The sequence below is a fragment of the Cephus cinctus genome, unplaced genomic scaffold (genome assembly GCF_000341935.2).
Source record: "Cephus cinctus unplaced genomic scaffold, Ccin1 Ccin1_scaffold0102, whole genome shotgun sequence".
Taxonomy (NCBI): domain Eukaryota; kingdom Metazoa; phylum Arthropoda; class Insecta; order Hymenoptera; family Cephidae; genus Cephus; species Cephus cinctus.
Genome location: NW_014332839.1, coordinates 10,141 through 25,005, shown reverse-complemented (window position 1 = coordinate 25,005; position 14,865 = coordinate 10,141). Strand labels below are relative to the sequence as shown.

The 14,865-nt window shown below is 33.1% G+C and overlaps 1 protein-coding gene across 7 annotated transcripts; it reads right to left on the bottom strand.

The window, feature by feature from the left end:
- Nucleotides 1-233: 233 nt before the first annotated feature.
- On the bottom strand, nt 234-13,906 carry LOC107274778 (probable multidrug resistance-associated protein lethal(2)03659). Of its 7 annotated transcripts, XR_003061911.1 has the most exons (17): nt 13,543-13,906; nt 11,664-11,761; nt 9,891-10,190; nt 9,075-9,197; nt 8,042-8,466; nt 7,796-7,952; nt 7,503-7,705; nt 7,060-7,409; nt 6,685-6,899; nt 6,392-6,610; nt 4,165-4,348; nt 3,424-3,600; nt 2,851-3,283; nt 2,277-2,676; nt 1,940-2,181; nt 1,485-1,859; nt 234-1,397 (listed from the first exon to the last, which is right to left on the bottom strand). XR_003061911.1 is itself a non-coding variant. In XM_025092069.1 (16 exons), the coding sequence occupies exons 2-16, from the start codon at nt 11,738-11,740 to the stop codon at nt 1,260-1,262; spliced, it is 4,098 nt and encodes a 1,365-aa protein (XP_024947837.1). In that variant the 5' UTR covers nt 11,741-11,761; nt 13,543-13,901; the 3' UTR covers nt 234-1,259. The 7 variants fall into 7 exon arrangements, 6 of the variants coding, with proteins under 6 accessions (XP_024947837.1, XP_015609770.1, XP_024947839.1 ...); XM_025092069.1 differs by having other exon boundaries at nt 1,485-2,181; nt 13,543-13,901; XM_015754284.2 differs by having other exon boundaries at nt 1,485-2,181; nt 2,277-2,646; nt 13,543-13,896.
- Between the last annotated feature and the right edge of the window lie 959 nt (nt 13,907-14,865).

Sequence of the window (14,865 nt, the reverse complement as noted above, 5' to 3'; positions counted from 1 at the left end):
ACGCTCGGTTTTAAAAACGATTTTCTCCTTCTTGATTGGAGGATCCAATGGAATTAGGTAAATATACAATTGAATATTGTATCTTACCGTTTATATGTTCCGTGTTACGTGTTCCGTTGCATTGTAGAATGGCCTGTTATAACTGTTATTAACATTAAAGCTGTGGAAACAATCGATGGACACAACACTTTTTATTACAAATAATATTTTATATTTCAACTTTACTAAGAACCTTTCAGGGTATAGGCACTTTTATTTACATCAAACATAACTGTAGGAAATACAACATTATTTAATTTTTCTAAATCTGATCTCAATTTGATTACGTAGGACGAGATATGACATTGAAAATGAATTACCAAATATAAAATTAGATTGAGCCTCTTCTTAAAAGCAAGTTTAGTAAGACTACGTGGCACAAGATGCACGTGGAAACTGCGTACATAGTAGACATGCTTTTTTGAATACATTTATCTGAAATATAATCTTAGAAGTTTTATAGAATCACCTTTATCTTTTAAAAAAATTCATCAAAAAGTTACACGTCGTATCTCGCCAGAACATATTATCGAAGCACCTTGGACATTTCAGGCACTAAACATGTATAGAAACGAATAGTACCAATAACGGTAAACACTCGTGCTAACAATAAGTACGAATAGAATCAATAAAGGCAGGCTTGCATATCACTTTCAGACTAAGAAATACAAGTACAAAAATATTTTTGTCATTATATTGCACTATACCTTAAGTTTAATATGTTTAAGAACATCTTAAATCCGTTGTTGTCATAATTTCAGCATTAATAAACCATGAAAAATAGATGTAAAACGGGGAGGATAAGCTCCAAGTTCTGTCGAATATTAATTGATTGAAACGCAGCATACGAAAAGGACTAACTAATGCCATGATTATGAATCAGAGATATTTTACAATACGTAATACTGTACAGAATTCATTTGCGTGATTCGGGACAAGCCTCGAACTGTTTTAATGCGCATCTATATTTATCTGTCCCCTATGTATATGCGTACGCATACATATATAAATGTGTTTCAATGGTATTCTGCGATACTTCATATTCAATCATTCGAAGAAGTCTGATTAACTGAATGATTATAGATAAAACAATAAATTGAATTAGTGAAATGTCCGAGTACTGTCTGCTAGTGGAATATAGCCAGTTACTTAGAAGTTTGTCAACTCGTACGCATGCAGCAGTAAAAATAATACCATTTTACGAGGGTTTTAATACCGATTTATAATGTAGTAGTACGAGAGAAGCTTTCTCGAGCCACCGCAATCAAAGAATCAGCCATTCTGCTCCCTGTCTGTTTCACCATGTTCAGAAAAAGACCTTCATTTTTCTGTAGAAGAACGTAAGGATGGTCGAATTCCTAGAAATTTAAATTATTTCATCAAGGAACATATCCTAGACGTGCCTAAATAATTTATCTAGAACAGAGAAAGGTACTAAAACTTACCGCAACATTTCCAGCATCCATGACCATAATTCTATCGCTGTCCATAACAGTATTCAGGCGATGTGCAATTGTTAATACTGTGCAAGACTCAAATTTGCGACGAATAGTTAGCTGTATAAGTTCATCCGTACGTAGATCAACATTAGCAGTAGCTTCGTCGAGAACGAGTATCGGATTGTTACGTACTATTGCTCTTGCTAGACAAACCAACTGTCGTTGGCCGACGCTCAAATTAGATCCACCTTCGTTTACGTGAGCATCCAATCCCATTTCCTTGAGTTCAACTTCTTCGAGAGCTTGCCACAGAACAACGTCATCATAAGTGTTGAAAGGATCGAGATTACGTCGCAAAGTACCAGAGAAGAGGAAAGGTTCCTGAGGAATAATGCTGAGCTTCGATCGAAAATCGTGCAAACCAATTTCGCTAGTGTCCACATCATCTAACTTAATGGAACCTTTGATATCAGCCAAACGGAACAAAGCTGAGATAAGGGATGATTTGCCGGCCCCCGTTCTTCCAACGATGCCCACTTTTTCTCGCGGCTTTATCACGAAATTGAGGTTCTTTAGCACCGGCGGATCGAGCGAAGAATAGCGCATATATACGTCACTAAACTCGATCTGACCTTGGCTTGGCCAATCATCCTTTGGCTTCTTCTCGGCTGCACTTTCCAAAGATGGCTCGGATTCTATATTACTGAAAGTCATAATATGAGTTTTATAGATGAACTCTAGTTGCAGTCACTGTCCGTTTATTTTTCTCTTTAACAACAAATGGTCCTTCAGCTTTACCTGTACTCCAATATACGTTCAACGGATGTCATTTGATTCTCCAACTCGGCGCTTTGCCTCATTCCCCATTGAAACATCCCTGTGAGACCAATACTTTGCGTAATTGCCAATCCAACGTTGCTAGCCGTAATGCTATCAGAAGATGGTAACAGGAAAAAGCTGAGCGTGACCAGCGCTATATATATGACGCAGAACACATCCAGCCAAAATCCAAAAGCACGGGAGGAGGCAATGAATATGTACCAAGCCGACGAGTGCAAATCCTGATAATTATCGAATTCCTTGATGAGGATCTCACTGGCTCCAAATGCCCGGATCGTCGTCAATCCCTGTATAGTTGCATTCAGGTGACCAAACACCGGAGACCGGGCTGGTGACCGTTTATCATTAGTCACTAATTCTTTTCAACAATTTTATCAAATTATCTTTAATTTTTGATAAGATGAGAAAATATTAAATATTCTCTATACAAGAGCATGACAGTAATTAGGTGACAAATTTTTAGAAAAACGAAAGGGAAAGATGACACTTTTAACGTGACATATAAAGTATGATATTCTGAGCGTGGACTCACTGATTCCTTCGAGGCGTTTCACGCTGCGACTTGTTGACAGGTAGATGACACGCAGGAAGTAGAAGATAATGCCGATTACCACCGTCGGTATCAACAGCCAAACATTTGCTATGGTGACTACCACTATGATTCCGAGAAGACCCAGACCAATTTGAACGGAATCGATCATAGCGTTCGGCAGCAGCTCATCTACCGCGCCCAGATCCTTTGAAAATCGGTTAAGTATACGGCCAGAACTGTTCACATTAAAGAATCGCATTGTTGCCCGTGTAACGGAACGGAACATGCGGTTATGCAGCTGCCTGGATGATCGCATACACATTGCGAAAAAAGAAATTGACCGAATGAGGGTAATGACGATAGTGAAAATTGTCAATGCACTGTAGATATAGATACAAGCATTGCGAGACAACCAACTGTTCCAAGTGTCCCCCTGTAGAAATCACATAACTAAATTAATATCCATATATCATATTCAAGTGTAGTATTGTTGTTTATTAAAATGGTGTTAAATTTTTAATTTTATAGAATTATCTTGTTTTAATATTTCTCTGTATAAGTACAAGTACTCACAGAACTCTCTTCTATGTTGACCCACATAGCTATAAAGTAATCTCCACCACTGGCAGCCAATTGCGTTATGATGCACAACCCCATTATTAAGAACACAGTGTAAAAACGACCACTAGCACGTAAGTAAGCAGCATATATCCAGCTAGCGACACTACCTGAGCTGCGCATTTCAGATTCCTATAATAAATTTTTAATTATATTTGAGTGCGATAGGTTTTGAAAACTGCAACAAGAAAAACCTCTTTTCCACATTAAGTAATCTCGTCAAATCAATTTTCATACAAATTTGCTGAAATTTGAACTGTTAATAGTAGTACACCCCTCTACATATTGATTATATCAAGAAAATGTGTATGTCATATGTTTAACTCTGATATTCGAAAAAAATGTAGGTGTTTAATTTTTAAAAACCACCAAACCATATAGGGACATTATACAGACATCCTATAAATGTTTTAAAATCGTTCACCGTCTAGCTTTGGAAAGAGGGCCGTGAAAAACACGAACTTTGTCATAGTCTAGCCACAGTGTATACCGTAAAGGGTTACTAACGGATGTTTTGAACATAAAGAGACTCGGTCCAGTCTCGCGCGAATTACAGACAAACAACTCGAAAAATGCTTTCACTTTCAGATTGCATTCGTAAAGAATAAACATTACATCATTCGATTCTATTCAATTATTTGAATAAAAAAATTGTGACTTATAACAATTTATATTTTGATTATTATGTATATTAACCTCTTCCGGATTTTCTGGTTTCTTGCTGGTATCATTAGTTTTCACCGAAGTGAGAGAAGTAATACTTGTGTGTCGTGAACTACGTCGGCTGGCAGGAGCTGAAGATGACTGATCATCGGATTCACTTTGGGATTCTAACAAGCGACCAAAATCAACGCCTTTGGCACCCAGCTCATCATAAGTACTGTATAGGTAAAAAGTATTCATGATTATTATGTTCGTTATAGTAAAATAACGATTATCTAAATGCTAACTGACTATACTCAAATTATTAGAACGGTGATTACATGCATTTTACATTAACGACATACTCAATAATCTTACAATCAATTATTCATACTGTTAGTTTTCAAGTTTTCAATCATATTTCACCAAACTCTAACATATCGTAACAAAATGTTTAACAAGGATGCTGTGGATCCGGCAATATTTACTTCACTTATTTCTTTTCTACTGCCATTTAAAATCATTATCTAGAAACGGTTCGCTTCCACTTTATACGTTACTCCAATATAGTAATGCATTGTACTTTTAAAACTCAAGATTGAAATATTTTTGATTCAAGAAAATCTACGAATACAAAAAGTAAAAATGATTATATCTGTTACCCATGCAATATAGTACCACTACGTATTTTACAAATAAGTAACAATGGTGTATATAAATGTAATGGGGTTCCTACTTTACTATAATTGCCAATTATATGATTCATATAAATTCGAATTAGTTCAAATAGTTGTTGTCTTATTGTATAAATAACCATGCGTAATTGAACTTAATTCCTATCAAAGCTAAATATACACGGTTATTAACACTAGGTTTACAGGACGCGTCTCTTTATCGCGTTTTGAATTTCAAAGGATATACCTATGTATAATATTATGAGTTAATAGTTTATAATGACGTTCTTTTGGAATAAAACAAGTTTCTTTGTTCAAAAAACTGAGCGGTTCCTTTCACGCGTCAATTTGACGCGTATCCGTAGAGATAGGTATGTATGTAGAGATATCCGTAAATCTAGTGTTAAGGACTATTAAACCACCTGAAGATGGTTCTGCTCCATGGAAATTAATAGAAATCTAATGGGCTAAACCATTATACCATGAATTTACATTGTAAGGCGCAAGAAACAGAACACCTGAATATCTCTTTTGTATTTGAAGATACGGAGTTCGTAAATATCGGAATTTAAATGGTTGAAAGGGCGCACATGGCTGTCATAATTTTTTTCATTTTTTTACCAGTTTTTTCAAGGTTATCAGAGGTTTTTAAAATGGAATGGCATATTTTTTCTCCTTGCACATTGTAGCCGGCATCCGAACGAATCCAACTGTGTAACATAGTATGACCTTTAAATGACCTCCAACCCAGAAATATGGTAATATGATAAAAACGAGGTGTAAGAGATTTAGCTTTATTTCTGTTACGCTAAATGTTCAAAATAACTCCGTTACACTGAAATACATTTGTTCAACCGTGTAGTAATTTACTACTCTGTAGTTTATTTCTAAAGGAATCGATGCACAAGCCCTGGCGATTCTTTCTTTTATGTTCTCTGCAGTAGTTGGTCGTTCATGATAGACTTCGTCCTTCAGTTTTCCCCATAGATAGAAATTGAGGAGTGTAAGATCTGGTGATCGAGCTGGCCTGGATGTGACCCGGCTCACAGGAATCGTTTAGCGTAATAGAAATAAAGCCAAATCTCTTACACGTCGAATTAATATTCATTCCATATTTCTGGGTTGGAGGTCATTTAAAGGTCATACTATGTTACATGGTTGGATTCGTTTGGATGCCGGCTACAATGTGTAATGAAGAAAAAATATGCCATTCCATTAAAAAAAAATTTTGATAACCTTGAAAAAACTGGTAAAAAATGAAAAAAAATTATAACGACCCAATTATAGCGCCCTTCCAAATAATTTAAATTCCGATATTTACGAACTCCGTATCTTCAAATCCAACAGACATAAACAGGTGTTCTAATTCACGCGCCTCACCCTCTACGTGATTAATGCCATTTTTACAATTATCATAAAGCAATAATATAATATTTCAGCAGAACATGATATTCTATGTGAATTCAAATATTTATCAAATATACTTCAAAAGAAATAAAGAAAAGACTAATTATGGGTAGATTTTTTGACGTTCTCATTATAAAAATGAGAATATTTGGAATTAAATATACACATAAATGGGCTTTAATATTCATAGAATCACTTACCCTTCAGCTAATATAGATCCATCCTTTAGAACAATAATTTTATCCACGTCCCGAAGATATTGCAATTGGTGGGTGACTAAAAGTCTCGTTTTACCTTGCAAGTGTTCATCAATACATTGATCAAACATATGCTTTCCAACATGAGCATCAACAGCACTAAGGGGATCGTCCAAAAGATAGATGGATGCTTCAGCATAAATTGCTCTCGCCAAGTTGATTCTAATTTAGTTCATTAAAACACGAGACATAAGTATTGACGAAATTCTATGATCATTCCTTAATATTTAACATACCTAGCACGTTGTCCACCGGAAAGACTAATCCCACGTTCTCCAACAACAGTTCGATCGCCATAAGGCAAAAGACAAAAGTCTCTCTTTAACTGACAGACTTTAACAACCTGGTCATATCGATGCTGATCCATTTTTCGACCAAATAAAATGTTCTGTTGAACTGAACCAGCAAATAACCATGGTTCCTGACTGGCGTACGCAATGTTGCCATTGACCTAAATTATACATTATTTTCATTATATGCAATCAATAAGTACTTTCATAAAATAAAATTCTTGAATAAAAGGTAAGGCATTACGAAATATATTTTTAAAAATTAATTAATTTTAGATGAAATTAAAAATTAATCGAGACAATCCGAATATTATACGGTACCTGTAAAGATCCAGACAGTAAAGGTAACTCTCGCAAAATTACATGCAATAAGCTTGACTTTCCACAACCAACTTGGCCGACAATAGCTACTAATTGCCCTGGAGTAATATTTAGGCTAATATTTTTCAAAGTATTTTCGTTTTCCGTAGTCAACCATTTTGCACAGCCATTTTGCATTATTATCGAACTGGCTGCTTTCGATGTCCTCTCGGACTCACTGCTGCTCATTTTTTCATTTTTATTGTTTGTCGCTCTCGTATCTACGTCTTCTGGTACTACTCTTTCTTCGTACATCATGAATTTTTGCAATCGTTTGATAGATACAATAGCCTCTGCTATTTGAGTTATGCCTGTGAAACAATATTTCTATGCGATTGATCATATTCAAAGTAAATATTTTTAAATGCTTTTTGCAAGTACTCGAATTTGATTTTACCACTTACCTTGCGGAAAATATACGGTCATCGTTTGACGCAAAATATTATAATATGCTGTCAACATGAAAACTTTTTCAGCAGTGATACGATTATCAAAAAGAACGTAAGCAAGTATAGTTATGAAGAGGGAAAATCTTGTTGTAAATATAATAAAGGACATAATCACACCTCTGATATACGATGTAGATCTTATAACCTTGATTTCACGCCTACGGATAAATTTCAATATATGACATTTTCAACTAAAAGGATATAATGAAAGTTGAATAAAAAATAAAGCCAATCAAATCTTAACATACTTTCGTGCATATTCAACAAGAAGACTGAATGGCTTTTCCCATGTGTACATTTTGATTGCTTGAATACCGCTAATAATTTCATTCGTCAGACGCACTCTCTCGTCGGTTCTAATGGCCGTTCGCAAGCGTAATACTGACGATTTTTTACCAAGAAATCCTGTATAAGAAAGGAAAGGCATTAAACGTCAAATAATTTCAATACTGCGTAAAAATAATTTTTTTTTTTAATAGCACATTACTATGTACCTTGTAGGGGTATAAACATGAGCAAAGATAATACGCCAATTACACCAGAAATACCAACTATATTGTACAGGAAATACGTCATAACAGCAGTTTCTAGTGGACCGATCCACAAATAATGCAGAAATATAATGGCCACGTCAAATCTGTTCACGTCGTTAGACAAGAGATTAACTGCTTGTCCTACCATTGTTTCACCCAAGGCCGTTTTCGACAACCTTAGAGCTTTTCTATAGATCAAAGTGCAACAGGCGATCCGCATCTTCATTCCCATATGAAGAATCGCCATCATGTACGGATGAATTACAAATATGTTTACGGCTGAACACATGATCACTCCTGCGGCGTACAAGTATGCTTCTAATGGAGATATTTTTTCTGAATTGTAGAATCGCAGTAAGCGACCCAGAAACAATGGCTGTGTTACCCTATATTAAAAAAAAAATATATTGTATTAAAAATATATTGATCTTTTATCAATTAAAAAAAAGTACATGCTTGAAAAACATTCCCATTCAACATTATAATCGGGCCGAATATTAGATTCCGAATCAGTTAACGAAAAAAAAATCAAACAATAAAGAATTTAGCATTGTTGTGATTATTTGAAGTATACTCAATTCAAATTCAGTGTAATATCTTTATCGAAAATAGGTTACAGTCCATCTGTCGAAATTGGAGTCTGATGTCGCGGCCCAACTATGTCTATCACAATTATGTTGGAACAATTCACATAATTTCAATTGGTAATATAAATCAATCGTATCTTGCAATGCAATTAATTATTTGATTAATAAAACGCTAATGTATTTAAAACGATTTCCATAAGATTTATCAAAGATATTAAAATTTATAGCTAATTGGTTACTTTTCATTATCTTTTTAAATACATATAAGAATTCAACTCGTTGTATTAAAGGTAGATTAGGATAAAATGGTAATTAGGAAGGGACAAAAATCATATATAACCTATTGAAAATAATGCATATAGTGCTAGGTAATATCAAAATTTAAAAGGTATTCTTTGGGACTTAACGATCTGGTGGTATATTCCATTTGCTGTCCAGGACTATTTTGTTCTTTATAAATCGGTGTATAAGAGGACTTTCTCTGACCATAATATTGGAGTAGAAGAGTAAGGAACAATGGTTGAAACAATCTATAGTGATTTCAGTAACAATTAATTATTTGTTATCTGAGCATTTCAAAATCGTAATTCAATTTCTTATCCCATAAATTCTTGAAATTTGTATTTCACACAAGATATAATAATAATTTGAAACAAAGAAACTACCGTAATACAAATTTAAATGTGTAGGCACTTGAAACAGTCAATAGGGAACTATAATCTATGTTCCAATTTTGTTGAGTATAAAAACCATCAATTTCAAAAGAGGAAAAATCAAATTCGACATTTATTGAAACTCTAAAATAATCCATTATGTTCACAAATTTACATAAAACTAATTTTCTAAAACTGAAGATAAAAGACATCATTTTTTTTAATAGAAAATATGAGAAACAGGCTCCTATAAAAATTAGTCCACATGTCTTTTCCACACTATCACTATCTTCAAATCGGATAAAAATTAATCAAACATTTGTATATCTATCTTGTGTATATATAAGTTTCACAATTTTTCTTTAAATACATATATTGTATTATAGAGCAGACTCAATTCAATAGCAATATATTCCATTCTTCTTAGCACATAAATTCATGATTAAATCGTAAAATGCTTTTAACCTATAAATCATCAATGCATATAGGACTTTAAACTAAATTCTGAAATAATATAAAACATAAAGAGTTTGCACGAAAAAATAATATGCTATATATTATAAGTTTTACCTGAGAACGATTTCCATTATGGCTAAGGCAATGCCATACATCATGATGCGTGCGCCGAAACATCTGATTAAAACACGCATCAAACTGGGCTCCAATATCTCCGATTTGCTTTCATCCTTGTTTCCGGTCTTATCTTTTTTTTTCTGCTTTTGTAACCCATTTAAGCGTTGGTATTCATTCTCCCAAACTGCGGATATTTTATCTCCAAGAATACTGCTCTTATGTTCTTTAAGTGGGGCATACAAGTCAGTTACTTCCAAATCTCTCCGATAACCCACCCAAAACGTACGGATAATCCATCTATTGAGAATATAAAAAAACATGTCTTATTTTATGACAGAAAAGTTTTTGAAAGAATAGATAGTTTCAATTTTGTTCATTCTTGTGAAGAAATCATATAGTAATGAAATATTTCAAATAAAGATTTCACTTTGTATACACGACATATACAGATTAAAACGATACATATACGATGAAGGGAAGTTGACTTTACCATATTCTTTGCACTGAGTCAAAAAAATAGTACAGATAATGTGAAGGTTGTACATTCTAGTGCAAAAGTTGTACTGATTATATAAAGACAACCCTGTGTAAAGCAAGATAAGACATTCCTTCGGATTAAGCTAAGTAATCAAACTTTCAGATCGGTCAATATCACACATATACTGATAGTACTAGATACATTACGACACAACAAATTTAATTATCAATGAGTGTGTTCAGTAGAAATAACGCTAACAGAGTAAACCCATCTGATTTGTTAAATTTTTTAACTGTTGGAAAAATTGTGATTAAATAACCAATCAAATGTATTTGATCCCTCAGCGTTACTTCTGCTAAACACAGCCATATTGATAAGTGGTAGTAATACATGATACAAATTGTGACTATTTAAACAATGAAATAATAAAGAGACTCATCATTATTTCTGTTCAACAATGCGTAAAGAAAGCTTCTTGATTAAAGCAAGATGTAAAGAACTTGTTTAAATAGTTATATAAATCAAAATACTAACTTCAAAAAAATTAATCTATCAAAAAATCACTTTTAACCCTTTCGCCAGTACAGGCGACTATAGTCGCTCTCCATAAAATGCCACTCACATACTACGGGCGGCTATAGCCGCCGCTATGCATAAAATGCCGCGTATTGTACACACAATATCATTATTAACTGTAATTATTATCTTACAATTCTATTCTCTAATGTCAAAGTTTAATAAAAAGTTAATACGCGGCCGCTGCCGATTTTACTCGAGCACCGTGCACATTTTTGGCGCGGCGGCACGTTCAGCGGAAATACCACGGCGGAGAAGTCGCCCGTAGCGAAAGGGTTAAAGAAGTCAGAAATTGGTTGAAATTTTATAATCTGTCTTGAATTAAAACTTATCCAACGAAATATTAATTAATAACTATTTCTAAAGAATCTCGTTGGAATATAAAAAGCTGCAACTAGTTTCAACAAGAGTGCTTATCAGTATTAGGCCAACGATTTTTGATTCTGAGAATTATAATAATTATCAAACACAAGAAAAACAATCCGGTGTATACTAAAAATTTCGCTGTATTTAACGTTTAAAGGACCAGCAACGCCACTATAGTGGCATTAAAAAACTTGCGACTTTGCGAAACATTAAGTTATTTATATACATGAATTTTCAGTGAAAAAAGATTACTTTCTTCATACAAAATTGCCGGTCCTTTAAAGGTTAACAATGGTGTAATTTCAAACAGGTTTAAACGTTAAAATTAATGTAAAACTGATAAATCTTACGAAAATGTTAAAACGCTGAAAATATTTGCGTTTGCTCTTGGATTCTTGGCCGTCTTTGCATGCACTTTTCCATCCATGTTTTCACTGCATATCTGCTACTGAAAAATTGAAAGCACAGTAAACGATCAATAGAAGTTGTACAACTACTATTAACATGCTCAGTTATTATAAGCTACACATTAATTAAGAAAACAAGTTTCTACAAAAGTTGATTAAATGAAAAGATTTCAACTAATGCTACACAAAGGCATATAAGGGACTTGAACGAATAAAATAACTTGCACTTGATTGTAATAGCTTCTATCCGAAAGCAGCATAAATAATCTTTGATATTAATCAAAATTACTTCAATGATAGAACAGCATAATTGTATACTCTACTCATGGTGTAAAATTAAACGAATAAATGGGCTCTTTCGTACAAATTAAGTGAACAGATTAACTTCAGCTGGGTTATATAAGTCAATCAATGATATCTATAAATTATCACAATTGGTTTCATTATTGCAATAATATACACTTTTCACTGGCAAATTAAGCTCTATGCATATTACGTGTCCATATCACACAGCGATCTTGTAGTCCATTATATTTATGAACAATGTATCAATGAAGAAAGATATAATGTGGATAAAATAAGATGTAAAATAGTTGCACAAAGTCTATAAGAAAAGTATGCTAGCTCCTGGTTATATTTGTTCATTACAATATACATGTATATCCTTCACTATAATAAAAATAATGTCCAAATATAACTCAAATAAAACTATGCAAACTCACTTTTGTCATATGAAATAACTGACATCAGAGTTCTTAAAAACCGAAGAACTAAAATTCAATATTTAAAGAGGGTCGCTAAATCTATACTGTCTATTGATGAAAATTTGTATAGACTGAAATTAAATCAGTGTCATCATGGTGACTGTTATCTACGACCATCGATTAATCATAGAAGCTTATGATAACAATCGTTAAATCATAAGGTGAGAGAGATAAGTTCCACAAGTTTGAAGTAAGAAACCAAAGCATGTAAAAAGCAAGATTATTCCTAGGTGATAATTTATGTCTATTTAACTGAATCAGAAAATATTTACTTAATCCCATTTAACATTACTGCAAATAAATTGAAGAAAACTCAAGGAAGTCCAGATAAGAATTAAAGTTCATACAAGAAAACGCAAAGTACTTTAACCTGACTAACAGTTATCTTTACAAAAAGTGTATTTTATAAATAATATAAGAAATGTCTTTCTACTCAACACAATTATTGATGGCATCGAGAGAACTAAAAACATAATCTCTTTACACATGGATAATAAATAACTGTGCAAAAAACTAAAATACTAAATTATAATACTAATTAACCAAGAGTTAAAACAAGATGTTTCTTTTTTACAAAAATTATTAAAATGTAATTGTAACACATTAAATCGCTATATAAAACATATCTTTGTTCATACATATGTCAAACCAAATCTTCAAAGTCTGATTATAAGTTTGAAATACATAGAAATTATTTATTCTTTATTGCTATTGCATATCATTTAAGAGTTTGCTAAAATGTTTTCAATCAATTAAACACTTAAATCAATTTGTCAAGTAATTCTATCATAGATACTATTATGATGAAATTATATTTTATTTAAATATTTATTGCCAACTGAAGTGATTATGTAATATCTTATTAGTTGAAATATTATTAGCATGCAATACATGTGTATTCTAACCTAAACTAATTAATTTGTTACTCAATAATAATAAAATAAAGTGATGACTATATAAAATATAATAAGATCCATCCTTACTGTTGCAAAAGTTAGGATTTCTATGAGTATAAATGTCAGACATCTCACAAATGAGTAATTTTTTATAATTCATACCTATGGTCTTAACGGTATCAATGCCTAGAATAATCCTGCACTTCTCGAATAAAAAGCTTAATTTAAACACGTAAAATAAAACTATTGTAAAAGTTTGTATAATTAATGAGCTTTTAAAATTTGTTAAATTTCATCCACGATTGTTATAAATGTGAAGCAACTGATAAACAATATTTTGTCACTTTTATGAATTTTCCATAATACCAGTCTCACGATGCAATAGAATTAGCACATCAAAAATATACTTAAATTAAAACATCACAGACCGCAGAAAATAATTGCAACAAATTGACGTTTATAACGACATGTTACATCATAGCAGGGGGGTGACACTCCAAATGGGCTATAGTAAAGCATAGAATACTTATACAACCTACCGCTCAGATGGCGCCGCGGTAACGTGCGCATGCGCAGTCGCCATCTTGGAAAAAATAAATTTGTTGTGTAAACAAGTCCCTGTGCGTTACTGTCTTCCGATTCGGCGACGGCTTCGCATCTACGAATTTACGCTGGTGAATTTTGAAGTGTGTTCAGTGCAATTACAGTTCAGTGTTTTCTTTTTGAGTGTGATTGTGTTCAAGATCCAGACTATTTACTTGGTGGAACTTTTGTGGACGACGATTTACAAGAATTACGACAACGAGACGAAGGCTACGCCACTCATCTTTCCAGGCTAACCCTATTTCATACTTTCTTACTTTTCTATTCTTATTTGTCTACTCTGTTTTCTTTTCTCTAATTTCTCTTCTATTTTCATATCATAGACCTTCATAATGTCTTCTTTGAAGAAAGACATTTCCTCTTTTAGATGTGTTGTTCCTGGTTGTACACCGGTGTGCCTACAAGTGGGATCACATTGCTTCGCAAAAGACTTGGAACTATCGAAGGCTTGGGTAGAAGCAATGTGCAACCCCATGCTGAGGCACATCGATTCATAGCTTTTAAATAAAAATTATCATTTGTGTAAACTACATTTTTCCTTGACAGTCTATGTACCTCGTACTGCGAAGGCAATACTAAGGAAAAATGTAGTACCATCATTGCGTCTGCTAATGATTTTAATGCAAGTGTTACTATAAGTGCGACTGTAGTAACAGATCTTATTTTTATTCAATAAATAACTTTTTATACCATACATAATTATGCATTTATTTTATTTCAGGTACTTGCAATTATGGTAAAATGAGACCCAATCGTTTGACCATATTAATTGTGCATATTTTCTTTTGCACCACATATCAACGTTTTAGGATGTTTTACGAGGTCCATACTTGTTTTTTATAATTGCAGGTGCTTTTAAAAATACCTTAGAAAACTTTCAGG

What these genes read in the sequence shown, in the direction of transcription:
- LOC107274778 (XM_025092069.1), bottom strand. Translation starts at nt 11,740, where the DNA reads ATGGATGGAAAAGTGCATGCAAAGACGGCCAAGAATCCAAGAGCAAAC. An exon ending in CTTGTTGAATATGCACGAAA is followed by an intron (nt 7,706 to 7,795) that starts GTATGTTAAGAT and finishes ATTTATCCGTAG; the next exon opens with GCGTGAAATCAAGGTTATAA. An exon ending in TGGATGCTGGAAATGTTGCG is followed by an intron (nt 1,398 to 1,484) that starts GTAAGTTTTAGT and finishes TTAAATTTCTAG; the next exon opens with GAATTCGACCATCCTTACGT.